The 15,763-nt window shown below is 40.5% G+C and overlaps 1 protein-coding gene across 1 annotated transcript in view; it reads right to left on the bottom strand.

Annotated features, from left to right (window-relative positions):
- ppp1r37 (protein phosphatase 1, regulatory subunit 37) overlaps positions 1-15,763 on the bottom strand; it is a 44,127-nt gene that overhangs the window by 16,812 nt on the left and 11,552 nt on the right. The window contains exons 2-4 of the mRNA XM_056373572.1: positions 8,899-8,996; positions 3,130-3,175; positions 2,877-2,977 (exon numbers count right to left, since the gene is read on the bottom strand). Coding sequence (XP_056229547.1) covers positions 2,877-2,977; positions 3,130-3,175; positions 8,899-8,996 — 245 coding nt within the window. The remainder of the gene's footprint in view (positions 1-2,876; positions 2,978-3,129; positions 3,176-8,898; positions 8,997-15,763) is intronic.

The raw sequence follows: 15,763 nt of genomic DNA, 5'->3' as shown, positions 1-15,763 counted from the left end.
GAGAGGAAATCTCCCTTTGTTGCTAACAAGTCAGAGATTTGAGACATCACACTCTTGACAAAGATTTTGTGAAAAACTGGTTTAATGTAAGCAATATTTTGTCATTTATCATAGACTGAAAACTTGTGCAAAACTATCAGCATTAAAATTGTAGGGACAAAACCTAGTTGGGAGCAGACACAGAGCTCAAATTAAATGTCAGGTGATGCGGGATAAGGTCGAAGTGCACTCATGTGATCAGAGTGTTTTAATCTCATTTTGGTTTTGGTGGCGCTGTGGGGCTCCATCTATTACTGATACACTGACTCTGTGAATGTATTTGTGACAGTGGAGTGGAGAATGGATTGCTGTCTATTTTGTATTTTTTCATTTGATGTCATAAACTTAAACACAATCATCAGCCAGTGGTGGACTTGCTCCTATACTGATAGTTTCAGGATGTGTGCATATTAAAATGGGCATATGGGTGTATGAGTTTATCCTCTACTGAGGCTAATGAGCTGAAAAAAAATCAGACAGGCTACTGCAAAGCATCTTATACCCTTTTCCCCTTTGTGTGTGTATACTGGGAAACGTTACTGAGTATACACGTGTGTTTGTCTACAGGGCGGGGGAAGATGATGAGTCACATTCAGCCCAATAAAAGCCAGCCTGTGTGTGTGCGCCACATGCCTGCTCTTCCTCACGCTCCTTCGTCTCTCCAAAACAATTTTTCGTCTTTGAACTTTTCATATCGTTCCCGACAAGACGCCACTACTGCAAATATCTATCTTCCAAATCAAGCCATCTACTGTAAATCTCAGTCACTTCAAAGATGAACCCATCCTCTCACATCCCCATTCGATTCCTTCTCGATCCCAGCTTCCTCTATTCTCTCCTCGATCAGCAACACTTCCTCAATTTTTCTCCTTTCAGAGTCTCATTTTATCTGAGCCTGAGGCAAGACACTTGTCTCAGACCAAGATGCTGCTCTCTTGTGATTCAGTCACTGACTCATTCAGCTACTTCATTCATATTTCCGGGGCAGTGTTCCATGCTGGGTGAAAAAAGTGCATATGTCACTCTTCATTTGTTTGTGTTATGTGAGGCCTTGGTGTCTAAGCTGTGTGTGTATTTTGTAAAACAAGTAACTGTTAAAAAAGTATTTGTACAGTATGGTCCATGAATGTAACTGCTTGCATTTTGCTTTATGTATCTAGAAAAACTGGAAAGCCTCTCACCACGTATACCAGTGTTAGGTGCGTTTCCATCCACTCGTTTTTCTCTGCATTTTCTGCAATGGTTCAAAGCCAGCTGAATGGAAAGTTTGAACCACCAGCTGTTTATCTTGATAAACCAATTCAAACCAATAAGAAAAGATTTCTGTACACAACTGGGTAAAATCTGTTTCACTTGCCAGTGAAGTTTCACCTATATGTGGTGATTTATTTGTCTGTGCCGTCTTGTGGGGCTGGACTTCACTCCCATAAGCAGTACAAGGAAATGCTCCGCACAACACACCAGTCCATCTCAGGGCTAACACGTTCAGTCTGTTAAACTTTGATTAGGTTATTATTAAATTAGAAACCAGGAGAAACCCAGAGTAAACAGAGGAAAACCTCAAAATCACAGGGAGAAGATGCATCCTCTACACAGAAAGGGTTGGGGCTACTTATTTGGTCCTTCATGCTCTGTAATAGTGCGCTTCACTGAGGTTACTATTATTGCCTGCTAATAAATCATATGACCAAAATAAATCATTGGTAATTATAGTACAGGCGTTAATTTTCTGTTTTATTAGCTCCCAGGTTGGAGTTAATGAGGGTTTGAAGTGTTTTAATCCCATATCTGTGGTGTATGTGATGCTGTCAGGACATGTGACCTCCTCAAAAATATGGATGTGTTCACAATTTTGAGAAATGTATAGTAGTCTGTCTGAACTGTCCAGGACTATAACTTTGTATTTGTATTTACTGTAGTCAGCAATAGCAACCAGAAATGAAGAGACAAAGAAATGGAACAAATGAAAAAGGGGAGGGATACATAAGGTCAAAAAACTATCAGCAGTGTGTGTCCTGTCAACTGTGTGCGCGTTTACGGGTGTCCTCATGCGGTTGCACATGACACTAACAAAATGGGATGACTCTTTAAGATATTGCTTAATAGTACGACTACTGGTCAAAAACTCCACAGGGTACGTTTAATTCATCCTCTCTCTCTCTCATGGAAAAGAAAAATTTAACTGCATACTTGACTGACAGTCTGGAAGTAACATAACAGCTGCCCAAATATCCACAAGTCCACAAGTGTCTCTGAAGACAGGACCACAATTATCAGACCCATCTACAAGCGTGTTGAAAAACCAAAGGAGACCAGGGCCTAATTTAATTCTGCAGTTAAAGGGGGAAAGAACTGACATGGCTTTCCCAGACAGGTATAAAAATAATGAACAGTAATTAAAGTGACCCTACTAATCTAAAGGAATGTATCTTGTGTGACTGTGGCTAAAAGCAGTCCTTGTGTCTGTGTGTGATACAGCACTCTACGGTATATTTGGGACTGTGTGACAGGAAGTGGTAAGGGCCTGTGTCCCTCTGCTCCACAGTTCAGCGCTGTCTCTATCCTTTGCATGTCTACAGCCCAAAAGTCCTTAATGGTGTTTACACAAGTGGACATCTGGAGTAATCAGAAAACCCATGGCAAACCCTCCACATCCTGCCGGTGCAGTAAGAGTGAAAAAGAGGACCAGTGTGAGACTGAAGGCAGATCACAACAGTGACAGAGGGTGAATGATAAAAAGAGACAAGGATGAAGAAAATATAAAAGTATGTATGCTACACTAAGAGAAATGAAGAGAAGGACAGAGACAGATTTATCTTTAAGTGAGATTTTCTTACATCTTCATCCAGGTTGGTCTGCTCCAGGTCTATCACTTTAAACTGGACCCTCTTCAAAATCTCTTCCAGAGACTCACATGCTTTGTAGTCCAGCTTCTCACCTAAAGACATACATGTCTGGTCAATTAACCATTTTGTAGCAGCACACAGTATCTTGTTACGTAACACAAAGTTTGTGAAATCTGTAACATTTTCACCACAAGTTACATATTCAGTGTTGACGTGGCTCTCAGGCTGTTGTATGGGAGCTTACCTTTGAGATCTAAGCATTCATTTCGCTGTGTCAGGTCTTTCAGTTCCTACAGAAACAAAAAGAAGCCGAGTCAGTAAAAGCTTGTGAGCTTATGTATTTTTCCATGGGACCAAACTTTGCTTTTCACATGTTGAAATTTTCACATAACACAGGAGGCAATTTGATAAATCAGCACTCGAGACAAAATACACATCTTGCGTAAACTAAGATAAACCATTGCTGAAAAGAAAAGCATCTGCAGGACACACTTCTGATGTGTAACCGCTATATCACTGTGCCTTTGAGCACCATTTGTAAGTTTTGGAAAGTACTGAATGTGAATATTGAGTGACTCCCAATGATAGCAAGTTTGATAGGAGCAGAGTATTAGATGGAAGAGGGGCTCTGCCATCCCTAATGCTGTTTTCTTAGTATTGGGCAGTGTGTAGCAGTGAAGCCCTGATAACTTGGCCAAAAAAATACATTGCAATCCCTATAACTGCTTCCTAAATGGCTCCCTTTGGTTTGCTGGTGGAAAACTCTTAATATGAAGCAGAACAGTTGGAAATATTTGGTTTGCATCAGTAGTAACAGCACAGCTCTGATACAGCTGATATTGTTCAGTAAAATGGAAAATGAGGCTGATATCTACAGTATGAACAGGCACATTAGAGTTGAGCTAAATTCACAGCCACAGATTCATGTGAAGATATTCATGTTCACGGCTAGGCAAGACTCAGCGACATTAAAACAGGCACATGGAAACTTGGCTTAAATGTGCCTTGACCGTTTAAATGTTGAGCCCATTGTATGTACCAGCTGATTTTTTTAAACCTGAACATGTACTGCTGTCAGTGTGAGTGTTCAACCTGACCATGTCATCTATTCTGCGATGTAGTTCGACACCACAGGAGAACAGATCAAAAGGTGGAAAGTTATTTAACCTCTTGTCCTGGTAAAACAGCCAACCAACCACACAAACATGAAAACATACAGAGAACTGCCCTCAAAACTATGTACCAGCAAATCCCTCTCCCTCTAGTTGGCTGCCCAACCCATTCAGCATGAACTCCATAACCTCTGCCCTCTTGCCACCACTCCTCTGTGTGTGGCTGAACATACAGATGCTGGTTTAGTTGTACTGAGGGTTCACCGCCTCCTGCATGACTCAACAGGTCCCAAACACATGTACCACACACACACGCCGCATCTAAAAATCTGTATTCTAATAAATAAAAACAGCAGGAAACACTATGATGCTAAATAATATATCACAGGAGTTATAAAGGTAATTGTGAAACTGACTGAACCATTCATTTTAGGTAGTATTTCAATTTCAACAGTATTTTCTCAGTATGTTTTGGGAGATATGGTTTAATCAAAAACGTGATGTTCTTCAGAATCCAGAGGGCGTTGACTGTGCAAACATTTTTTGCACATTTTGGGCAATTTAACAGAAAGTCAATCTTCACCTACCATTAACTTGGGCATCTGTCAGTGAGAATGACTGTATCAGTGTAAATACTTCTCCGACAGAGGTGCCAGAACCCAAAATAGCCCATGACGCACAGTGAGCCTCTGCATGAGTGGTGGTATGGGTGTGTGTGTGTGTGTGTGTGTGTGTGTGGGGGTGTACAGTGGGTGTACTACACTGAGCTACTGACTCCATTTGTGATCTTGTTCATTAAATGCTGTGGTGACTATTGCCATGATGTGCCTGCATGACCCTATATTGTATATTCATACATTTCTGAAACAGAGTCTTATAGTCTAATGACCTTCTGCAAACCAAATTATTAGCCTGTAATCAATGATTCCTGAGTTTTCAAATGGGAAAGGACAGGTGGAGGTGCAGGCGAAAAACTTCCTGTTGCTTGTTATTGAAGGATTCTACAAAAAAAGACCAAATTCAGCAGCTGGATCTTATATTAGATTATTTGTTCTTAGATTATAAGGGCCATGTCTAAAAGACATGGCCCTTATAATCGGCCCGTTAGAGGACTGAAAATTAGTTGTTTGTGATGTCTCACCAAGTCTTTACTGCAGATCTGAACCAGGAAGAAAATGTCAAACAGCTCTAAGAGAGAAGAATGAGAGTGAGAGAAGAATTGACTCAGTCTGTTGGCTAGTGGCTACAACCCGCTGACTAAGTGACCGGCCTACTGACTTCCGACTGAACAGAAATTTTGGTAAGTACCCAAACGCTTTTCCATTGTCTAATGGCTGTGCGTACACTTCAAATCCATTCACTATAAGCTTTGTTTTACCAATGGTACTTTGTATTGTGCGATCAGTCAGGAAAATGGAAAGGATTACTTCAGGACATGGGCGTCCTTCAGCATGAGATCAAGTTATCTGTAAATGTATTACAATCTGAATAGAAACACCTACAAATGGCTGAGTGTCATGACATTTCCAGACTTTGTGGAAATCACTTCAATATACAACTGAATGGTCCTGGAGGGATTACGATACTAAGGGTGAAAATCAGTTGAGTCCTCCAAATTTAATGAAAAGAAAGCTGCATTTCTAAGCCACATCTGAAGAGGCGTTTAAAATGTCTTGTCGGCCCAATGACATCTTTAGTCTAGAAATATGGACTTTGAAGGGTCCAGCCCTTAAACTGTGACACAGCCTACATGGCCTCTGAATGGTGTCCTCAATGTGCAACAATATATCTGTGTTTTCATATCACAATTGCAGCAGCATGAGCACAGCACGATGTACATGTGGCTGAAGATTTTGCACATTTTTTTTTGCATGTTTCTGTATACTCCCTGTAACATATGACCCACCACCAGCCTTTAAGCAGAGCATGTTTCTGCATATTCACAGAAAGCAAGTGTGCACCCTAGTTGCGTGCAAGACATTGCATAAAAGGGAAACCACTTGTCCCTGGGGGGAATTGCAGCAGCAGAAATGTGACACAAGGCTACCAAGTGTCCAGGTTTTAAGACTCTGATGGGAGTTACTGCAGAGCAGACATTCAACATGCAGTCTCTAAATAGCAACCCTTATAAACACACAGACACACAAACAACTGGCCAGAAATGTACATAATCTGTAGGGCCCCTGGCAGGCCGCCACATGTACCGTACAGTTGAACTTAATAAAGAAAGCATTTAGAGTGAAAGAGGAAAAAACTGTAAATAGTTGAGCTGCTCTTGCTAACTCCCCTCTCACTGGCCAGCCATTTGGTCTGACCGGCTTGTTTATTTGGCTGGTTACTGCAAGGATGACTAAGCAGAAATGAGAGGGGGATGTAGTGGACCAAAAGACTCCAGTGGAAGGGAGGGATGGAGAGAGGCCAGACATGAGCAACCATGAGTAATAACAAAAATGCAGAAAATGAGGGAGGGAAGGAGGGGAGAAGGTGGGACAACTCTGTGATGACCACGAATCTCAGGTCAGTCAACTCCCAGTGGAAATGTACCCAGACCATAGGACTAAATGAAGCCCACAGCAGCAGCTTAGCACAGTGATGTGCATTTCCACAAGTAGCTGAGATGTTAACAGAACTTCTCTCTATCAGCTGACCAGGCGTGTGGGGATTTCTTTGCAGAGTCTCTCGAATGACAAATGTGTTTCCAGCTGAGGCTCACTCTCCTTCAACATCATCACACACACACGGAGACACACCTGCAGGTACAAATGTGCAAAGCTCCAGCAGAGAGGCCCAGTTAAGGTTATATGAGCGTGTGCTGTGGTGACTGTGCGGCAGAACAAACAAGCGAAAGTGCTAATGTGCCCCTGCTGCAAAGGCTAGCACTGTAAACTCCTCTGTCCTGTCAGTATCTCAAACAGAAGGCAAGAGACAGGCACCCATATGTTTGCAGACACACAGTTCTAAATGATCAGAGTTATCAGATCCAGCATTAAAATTTCCAGTAACGGCTCTGAACTTTATTTACCTACACAAAAGAGAGCTTTTGTGTCTTAAATATATTTTTTCCAGGCCATCATATGACACATTCACATGAAACATATTGCTATAATATGCATTGCTTCATGATAACTAATAGGCCTTTTTACTTAGTTATATCTACAATACAAGTTGAGTCCTCTAGCATCAGGTATCCAGCCCCATTAACACTGGGTGATAAGTGGACAGGAATTTATGTCCGCTTGAGAAGGGCATTAAAAAAAGCTCTGCCTATTCATTCATGTTTCTTCTGCCTGCTCCTCTTTGATACGGCACGTCTCACATTCTGTAGACACAACACCCTCACAAGGAAACATTTGAGTATGTTAACAATCGCAACACAGATCAAGCATGTGCACCAATTCACATAGAGGCACGAGGTTGGTAGAACTATAAAAACAAACAGCCCGGAGGCTTTCCTCACTGGATTTGAAGAAATGCTTATACAGAGGGATTATGGGACACATGACTGTGCTGGCTAACCCACAAGAGAAAGACAAAAAAAAAAGAAAGAAAAAAAAAGACACAAAACACCCGTCTGCCTGCTGGAAGTCACAACCACCCTCGCTGAAAAAGGAAAAAGGCCCAACTCCACTGGATACTTTGTCCAGGCTCATGCTTTGGCGCATCATGTCGTGCCCTCAAGCCACATTAACAGGCTTTTGAAGTGTTTTCATCACGAGACAAAAAGAAAATTTTGTTCAACCTCAAGAACAGGAACCGTCACCATTACCAAGAACGTTTGGGTGGAACCACTGCGACTTCCTAACTGTTACTTGTCCAGCTCCTGGCTGCACAGGGCAGCCCACTGCTGGCACAACTCTATAAGTTTCTATTGGTGAATATATATATATATATATATATATATATATATATATAGAGTTATTTTTGGTTCTCATGAAATACATATTCTTTAATAACTATTTTTTTGACCAGATATTAATTCACACTGTGATGAGGCAAAATGAATGTTATCATTATAACATGTCAATGCTAAACAACTCGTTATTTTGGTTATCAATTAATCTGCACATTATTTTCTCTATTTATTATCCATTGATTGGTCTATAAAATGGCAGAAAATCACAAAAAATGTCCATCAATTTTCTACAGCCCAAGACTTCAAAGTGCCTGTTTGTCTGACCACCAGTACAAAACCCCAACACATAAGACTAAGAAGTCACCAAATACTAACATTAGAGGAGCTCCAACCTGTCAATTGTCCCCATCTAAAATATTTATTGTCAGTAAAGGATTAACAGAGGGATTTATTGACAATAAGGTCAGGTGAAAGATGATTTACACATCTTTACAAACAAAAAAAAAAAAAAAAAGCTTTGTGGAGGTATCTGGTCAGAAATCATTTCCTTCCGACTGCACTTGTGGTTTGCTGGGATATCTGGGGTATCCTAATGAAGCTTTTGCCATCAAAAAGCAGCCGTGGTTAGCTTCATGACATGTGTGTAATGACAAGGTCTGCAGTAAAGGGGAACCAGCCACATCAAATTTAAGAGCAGACGGGGGAAAAAAAGCAGATTCAGCCAGCTGGGGATGTGACGGCTTTCCACTCTGCCAAGAGATTTAGGAGGGGATTATGACGTTTCACAAGAGGTGGCAAATAACATAATTTAAAGTTGGGGTGGGCCTTCTTATTCGTCCTCTCTCTGATATTGTTTTCAGCATTTCCTCACAGGGTGAAATTTTTATTTTCCTTTTCTAACAACAGACAAATCGATTGAATCGAATCGAAAACTATCAATCAACACTCTCATAACTGTGCAAGAGAGAAAAAGCGGACAAAAGTGTAAAGAAACAATGTTGTCAGCATTGGGCTGGCTGTGTTAAGTTTGTGTTAAGTTGGGCCTTACCTGTATCTGTTTGAGCACTTTGGGTATAGGTTTACAGTTGAGTTTCTGACAGGCCTGTTTGTAGGAAGAGACGATCTCCTCCACTGTCACATTCTGAGCTGTAAAACACACAAGATTAAAAAGGTTAGGATTGCTTTTATTGCTTTGTTTCTTTGAACACATCTGTCACTCTCTAGGTGGTAAACAAACACACACACAAAAAGAATCAGACTGAGTGAAAACATCACACCAAGTGTTTTGTCCAGATCCTGTTCTTTCTGTGTCCTTTAATACTGTCTCACCTTTGTTGATTGTTTATTATATTCCTGTTCATTTTTATTTCTACATAATAAAGCTGCAAAGCTCACTCTTACACACATTAAAGCTAGTAATCCTATCTGCTAAAGTTTAATTGCATGGAAGCTTTCCTTTGATGGTTTCCTATAATCTTTTGTGTTATATGTCAGGATGGTTTGGATGAGATTTAAACAGGCTCACTTTATCTCCAACACTGAAGTTCACAAGAATCACTTTAAAGGTGTGAGCAGTAGGAATATGGGCCTAAAATACATGCAAAAAGCTTTTAATCAAGTGGCTGCGGTCCCATTGCTTGCTGGTGTATGTTGCCATATCATTAAGTAAACTGATGCCCATTTATTTTTGTGAGCTCTGCAGTTCACTTGCAGGTCACTTGCTTATGAAGCTGTGGTGCCAGTGACACTAGTCCAACAAAGCACAACAGTGGTTCTGACAGCCACCATTTGCAAAGCAAACAGATAAAACATCTGAAATGGTTTTGATCTTTACAGAGGTAAATGTCTGAAACATGGATGAATCTGCCCTGATACCGATCTTCCTACAGTTCAGCTCAGTAAATTATCAAAATAATAAAAGGTCTTGGACTGGGACACACTTGGAAAACAGTTTCTTTTCATGAGACCTATTTGTGTGTCTGCCTTGGGGAGCACTCTCCTGACAGAGAGGATCAGAAATTGTAACCCCTTTAAGGACTCCCCTACTTAAGTCAGCAAAAAGGAGGTATTGTTCTCAGTGTGTGTGTGGGTCAGCCGCTGCTGCCATCCCAGACTGTTGCGGGGGCTAACTCCTGTCAGGTGACTAGGCAACATTCAAACCCACTGTTCTGGCTGAGAGACTCTGTTGAGAGATGAAGTGAGGCACTCAAGCAGAGAAAGAGAGAGAAAAATAATGACAGAAACATCGAAGAAAAAAAAATTGGACTCAAAGGTCAGGACATGAAATTACATGGAAATCACAGGACATGATATGCATTCTACTTGCAATCGGTACTTATTTTAGTCCCTCTAGGTATATACATAGACAGATAAATACATCAGAGTAAGCTGCTACAGACAGAGCCCAACCTACTGTACTAACACATGGCACTGTTGTGTGTGTGTATCTGACTTTGTGTATAAGTCAGCATTTTGATTTCTCTCGCCAAGGTGAGAATTTGTCCACTTCACTTTTCCATCAGCTCTATCTCCACTCCCCTTTGTCTCCCACTATCAGATGCATGTTCTTAAGTTTACCATCTATCCACCTGTACAATGTAGCAACAGACCAAACTACACTAGCTAGCATTACTAATGTAAAAGTAATAATGAAACCTTTGTCTTTCTTTACAAATAGTTTCACTATTGCCTTAGAGGTAAACATGTACTCCAGATTCTGAGATACATCTTCTGAAATAGTCTCCTGATATAACTTGCTAATAATGCTGACGTACAGGGCAATGCTGGCCTGGAGTGTAGCACCACTAGCAGTGTGCAGATTTGGATGGTTGAATCTGTATGTCTATAGGTTTGTACAAGGTCAGAATGAATAACCTGCTGGTGGGACAAAGAGGCAGTTCAAAACCTGCATGAGCAGCCATGCATGTCTGACTGACCGTGTTATTTACTGTCTCAATGAAACTCTGCAACGTCAGACTAGGGCGGAAAATTACTACTAGAGACCAGCATTGTGGTGAGTAATGGTATGTGTGTTTTCATTCCCACACCAAACCAGAACAGTAACTCTTTGATCCTGCAACAGGTTCCTGGTACATACTGCATGGACATACACACACAGTCCACCGTGCAAGAGCCCCAATGAATCACTGGTGCAGTAACAAGGATGAGAACCCTCGTGTGGCTTTAGACCGTGTGTCGTATGACGAGTCTTTCATTACCTTCAAGTCGTCACATCATTCAAACTATTATTCCATCGAAATCTAAATGCTCCTGCTAGGTTATGGAGGAGACTGCCTGCCAAGGACTAAAGGGTCTATATAAGAATGGTTCTTAGTATTAATTGCACTACGTGTCCTTGCTTTTAAAATGTTATTTTGTGAGTAAGAAATGAACATTTTGCCTCAAGATTGAAATGTAAATGCAGTAATTCTATGATAATACCTTGACTGTCTAAAATCTAAACTTCACTTTGAAAAAGACATAGAAATATGTATACCCATGAAATTTCCAGAAATGAAAGAAAAACAATCCACATATTAAATTAAATTAACTTCACTAAACAGAATAAAGTCTTTCAGTTTATACCACAGTGGGCATCTGACAAAGCATGAATATATAAAAAGAAGTTTACACCAATACCCGTGATGAGACTGAAGACAAAGAAAGACACTAGAGCTGCCACTATTTGTCAATCAATTGATTAGTTGATCAAAAGAAAACTAATCAGCAACTACGTTGAAAATGGATTAATCATTACATTTAAAAAAAAAAAATCAAACATTTGATTTCTCCAGGTTTGCAAACGTGACATTTTGCTGTTTTTGTGTTATTATACTAAATGAAATATTTCTTGTTTGACAAAACAAGACAATTGACTGACACAACCTTGTGCTCAGGGATATTACAATGGACATTTTTCAATGTTCTCTGATGTTTTATAGACCAAACAATTCATTAGTTTATCAATAATGAGAATAATTGTTAGCTGCAGCACCAGAAGACACACAGACAGACATTTTTAGGTGTAGAAATGCAGGCACAGCAACACATGATGATCATGACCTCTAGAGACTTTGACCAAGCACAAAGGTGACACTAACAGTCACATATTATATGTCAGGGACACAAATGTTCCTACTTTTGTCAAAATTGCGATGGGTTTCTTTTGGTGACTGTCTTCTTTTTTTATTCTTTCAAGTTTTACCTCTCATTTTTCTCTACACCCATGATGCAAAGTAGCCCTGCAATCCTAAAAGCACGTTAATAACTCGCTGTGGTGGTTTCAAGGTAAGGCTCACCGTCATTCATTTTCTGAAATAAAGTGCCACTCTTAAACAGGACATTTTTATTTTTTATTTGACCCAATTAGTCCTAATTTACATTGTGTACTTTATCGACAAAACGTATCTAGACACAGCTCTTTTAATTTAACCTAAATGCCTCTGCTTCCCAGTATGTAAGAGTGCAATCTTGTAAAATAGTAGAGAACAGTGTGTGCGTTCCAGTGAACACTGTGTCCTTGGAAAAGTGTTATTGTGCAGAGTCGCTGTGGAGCAAGTGTGTGTGTAAACACTTCCTGAGGGACAGTGGGGTATTGGGGGTGGGGTGTCCCACGCTTACTATACAGTATTTTCACGCATTGCTCATTAATTATAAAGAGAAGTGGAGGTGAGCCTGTTGGACACAATAAAACAAGAAGATTGGTCCATTTGTTCTTATGAAAAATAATCTATCACAACTGTACCCAAAAGCAAAGAAAGGGTTGTATGGAAAATTACGCTGAACACATCAGAAAAAATATATAAGAATGTGAAAGCAGGGAATGGTGAAAAAGAGACAGAAAAACAGAAACCAGTAACAGAGCTACTTCAGTTCAGAGTCCAATGTTCGGTGTTAAGTAGAAGTCAGAGATGTGAGCTTCAGGGCTGCAGGATCATTAAGAGCTGAGCTACAGCTGTTGCCTGCATTTCTGCTCGCTCTGTCCTTGTTTTATTGCACTCCCTCCAGTGCTGCTGGTACATGTATGGAGGGAGTGGTGATGAGGAGGTACACAGAAGGGGGAGAGAGGGAGGGAAAACAACTGCTCCAAACAACATCTTTGAAAACCAGGTTACGAGGAAGTAGAGAGCTGATGATATGCACGGTCAAAAAAAGGTAAGATTACACTGACTGTGCAAAACAAAAAGGATAAAAGAAAAAAAGAAAAATAAAATCACTAAATCCACCTCTTCCTCTGAGAGACGATACATTTAACTACCTAGATGACTGAATATCGCACTGCTCAACAGCTTAGGAGGGTCTGATATTTCATAAACATAGTAAAGCTGTCAGGCAATATTTTTTCCTTAGTTGCACTGCACCATACTAAATTTGCTCTGACTATCCCTTCAATAGACAGAAACCAGCTCTTCATGTTGTACTGAAGACAAAAAAAACACACAAAGGGCAGGTCCGCTGCTTTAAAAACACCCTGGATTGAAATTGCAGGTGTGGAGAGACAAGGAGATGAGGCAAAGATAAAGGAGTGAAGGGAAGGTCCATCTCTGCTCTGATTCAGTGCATCTGCTTAATGACACAAACAAGCAGCACACCCCTTTTTTCCCTGTTATTGTTGTTGGCCACCATCCACTGTCCATCCAGTGAATTAAGCAGAACAATATCACACAACAACTCTTCAGCTTTCTAACCCTCACACATTTCCCCTCATTATTATTGAGTTAAAGGTTTATAGGAAATCAATACAATCAAATCTAGATGGTCTCAGTATGGCAACAGATCTGGAAACGAATTCAGGATAATCTAATGTGCTGGGGTATGCTCCTCTAACAGTCTAGTGCGGCATAAATATACCAAATGTATAACAAAACCAGATTTAATGTTACTAAATTCTTCTCTAAACTGTGTCTGTTTCAACTCTACAATAACATCTTCTGGCTTTGTTGCATCTGTGCAACAGTGCACAGCCAGCTGGATTGGTATCTTGCGGCGAGGAAAAACTGCAGGCAGCGAGGGAGGTGTACCTGTCATATATTATAAATCAATTACTTAAACTGAGCAACTGGCAGAGCTGCAACAAGTACGGGCACATATGCTCAGATAAGAATGGTGCTTAGAGTACGTCAAAGCTTTCTAAAGAAAGTATTTTTTTTAAAGTGAAGTTACAGTTTGTCTTGGAGCTATAAAGCACAGGGCGAGGTCAAGGTTTTCAGTAAAAAGTTAACACGTCATTTTACTGTAACAATGGCAGTCAGATATAAGAACAGTAACTTATAATTAAACACCTGAGGTCACAGTCAGCATGGCGAATTCCAGCCACACATAATTACACAATACACAATGAATCAATACAATTCAATGCATTGATTCATTTCACCACCAAACTCCTTCACATCTTAGCCTGTACTTGGTGTACATGTCATACATTCACCCGACTTGTGAAAACTTGCACTTGCAACCGATCATTTGGGCCTTTTCAGGGGGGTATTTCCGACAATTTCTGACATTCACACTGACTTTACACAGGGATTAGCCAGCTATGTGGAGGTGACAAAGGAAACCAATGCTGTAAACTAATTTGTTTATTTTCAGTTACTGTCAATAATGCCACCTTTTTAAATGCTGTAAGTTCCTTATATCATCTCATCAAATCAAATGTTGCCTAACAAGCTTCCTACTATGCAAGTATGGCAGCTCATTAAAAAATGATGTATCATTATCAAATGCAGCAGCTAAAAATACAAGATTTTTTTCCTTTGTAGCTGAACAACATCATAACATTGTTGCAGTCAAAGCCTCTACCACCACCCACAAAAGGTCAGAACGGATCGACCCAGAGCGCCCACAGTGTGAGCGTGGGCTTTTAGTACCAGACTCAGTTTGTGCTAGTCTTACTGGGACAGATGAGTGGACTGGTGTAAACCATCTCCATCTCCATGACAGGCTATTATATAAGATATAAAGTCAGGAATTTTAATTTGTGCCTGTACTGTTTCCACTTTTTCAGAGCAGCTACCTATGTAACGTGCGGTGAGAGGCTACTTGTTGCATGATGAAGCACAAGTATTTTATTGGTGTAAGAGATCAATAAACGGGATAGGGAAACTGCATTTTGATGACTTGGTGAAAAACATGGTATGGAAGTAGGACTGTGAGGATTGTGGGGTTTGATTGAAGCGCTGCCCATTTTTCCCCCACATATTCACACCTGGCCAATTGCTGCAAAGACAGCACAACCATTGGATTGTTAGTTTTGGAAAATTACAAAATAAAATTGGGCAACACTCACACCCCCCTTTCTCCGAACTTATGAAAACAGCTTTCCATTGTTTTCAGACTTTTTGAAAAACATCTAAAAAAGGAACATGTAAGGGCCCTAACTATTTAGTTACGAATCTCTTCAAAAGCATTTGATGTCGAAGCCAAACCTTTAGGGCCTGTATACACACGTCATTTTTATTTTTCAAGGTGCTGAAAAAGAGCTAGCACCTCACCTACGTAGAGGCTGCTGTCATAAGGTGCTGAAAGATGTAGACAGCCATCATCTCAGCACAAAATCACCCTCTGCCCGCTCTTGCTCCTTTGTACAACAAATCATCATCTCAGAGAAGCTGTTCAATGCACTGTATCAAGGATAAGTACAGATGAAGGCTACCTGAATTCTTGAGAAGGCATTCTAGTGAAGTCTGAACCAATTTCTGTACATGTCCGTTTATCCTCGTCGGCCTTGACATCTTTGTACCTTCATTACTCACTCTTATTCTTTGTTTAACTTACAAGAAACAAAGTGCAAACACACAGTCTGCAGGTGGTGCTGTGCTTTCTCCCCATCCGCCCAACAACAAGGAGGAAACAAGCAAAGACAAATGTTTGCATGTGTGCAGACAAAGAGGCGACTATATTTGCAGAGACAGACA

This window comes from Seriola aureovittata, chromosome 4, assembly GCF_021018895.1.
Source record: "Seriola aureovittata isolate HTS-2021-v1 ecotype China chromosome 4, ASM2101889v1, whole genome shotgun sequence".
Classification (NCBI taxonomy): domain Eukaryota; kingdom Metazoa; phylum Chordata; class Actinopteri; order Carangiformes; family Carangidae; genus Seriola; species Seriola aureovittata.
Note: the sequence above shows the minus strand (reverse complement) of the source record. Positions and strands in the feature narration are given on the sequence as shown.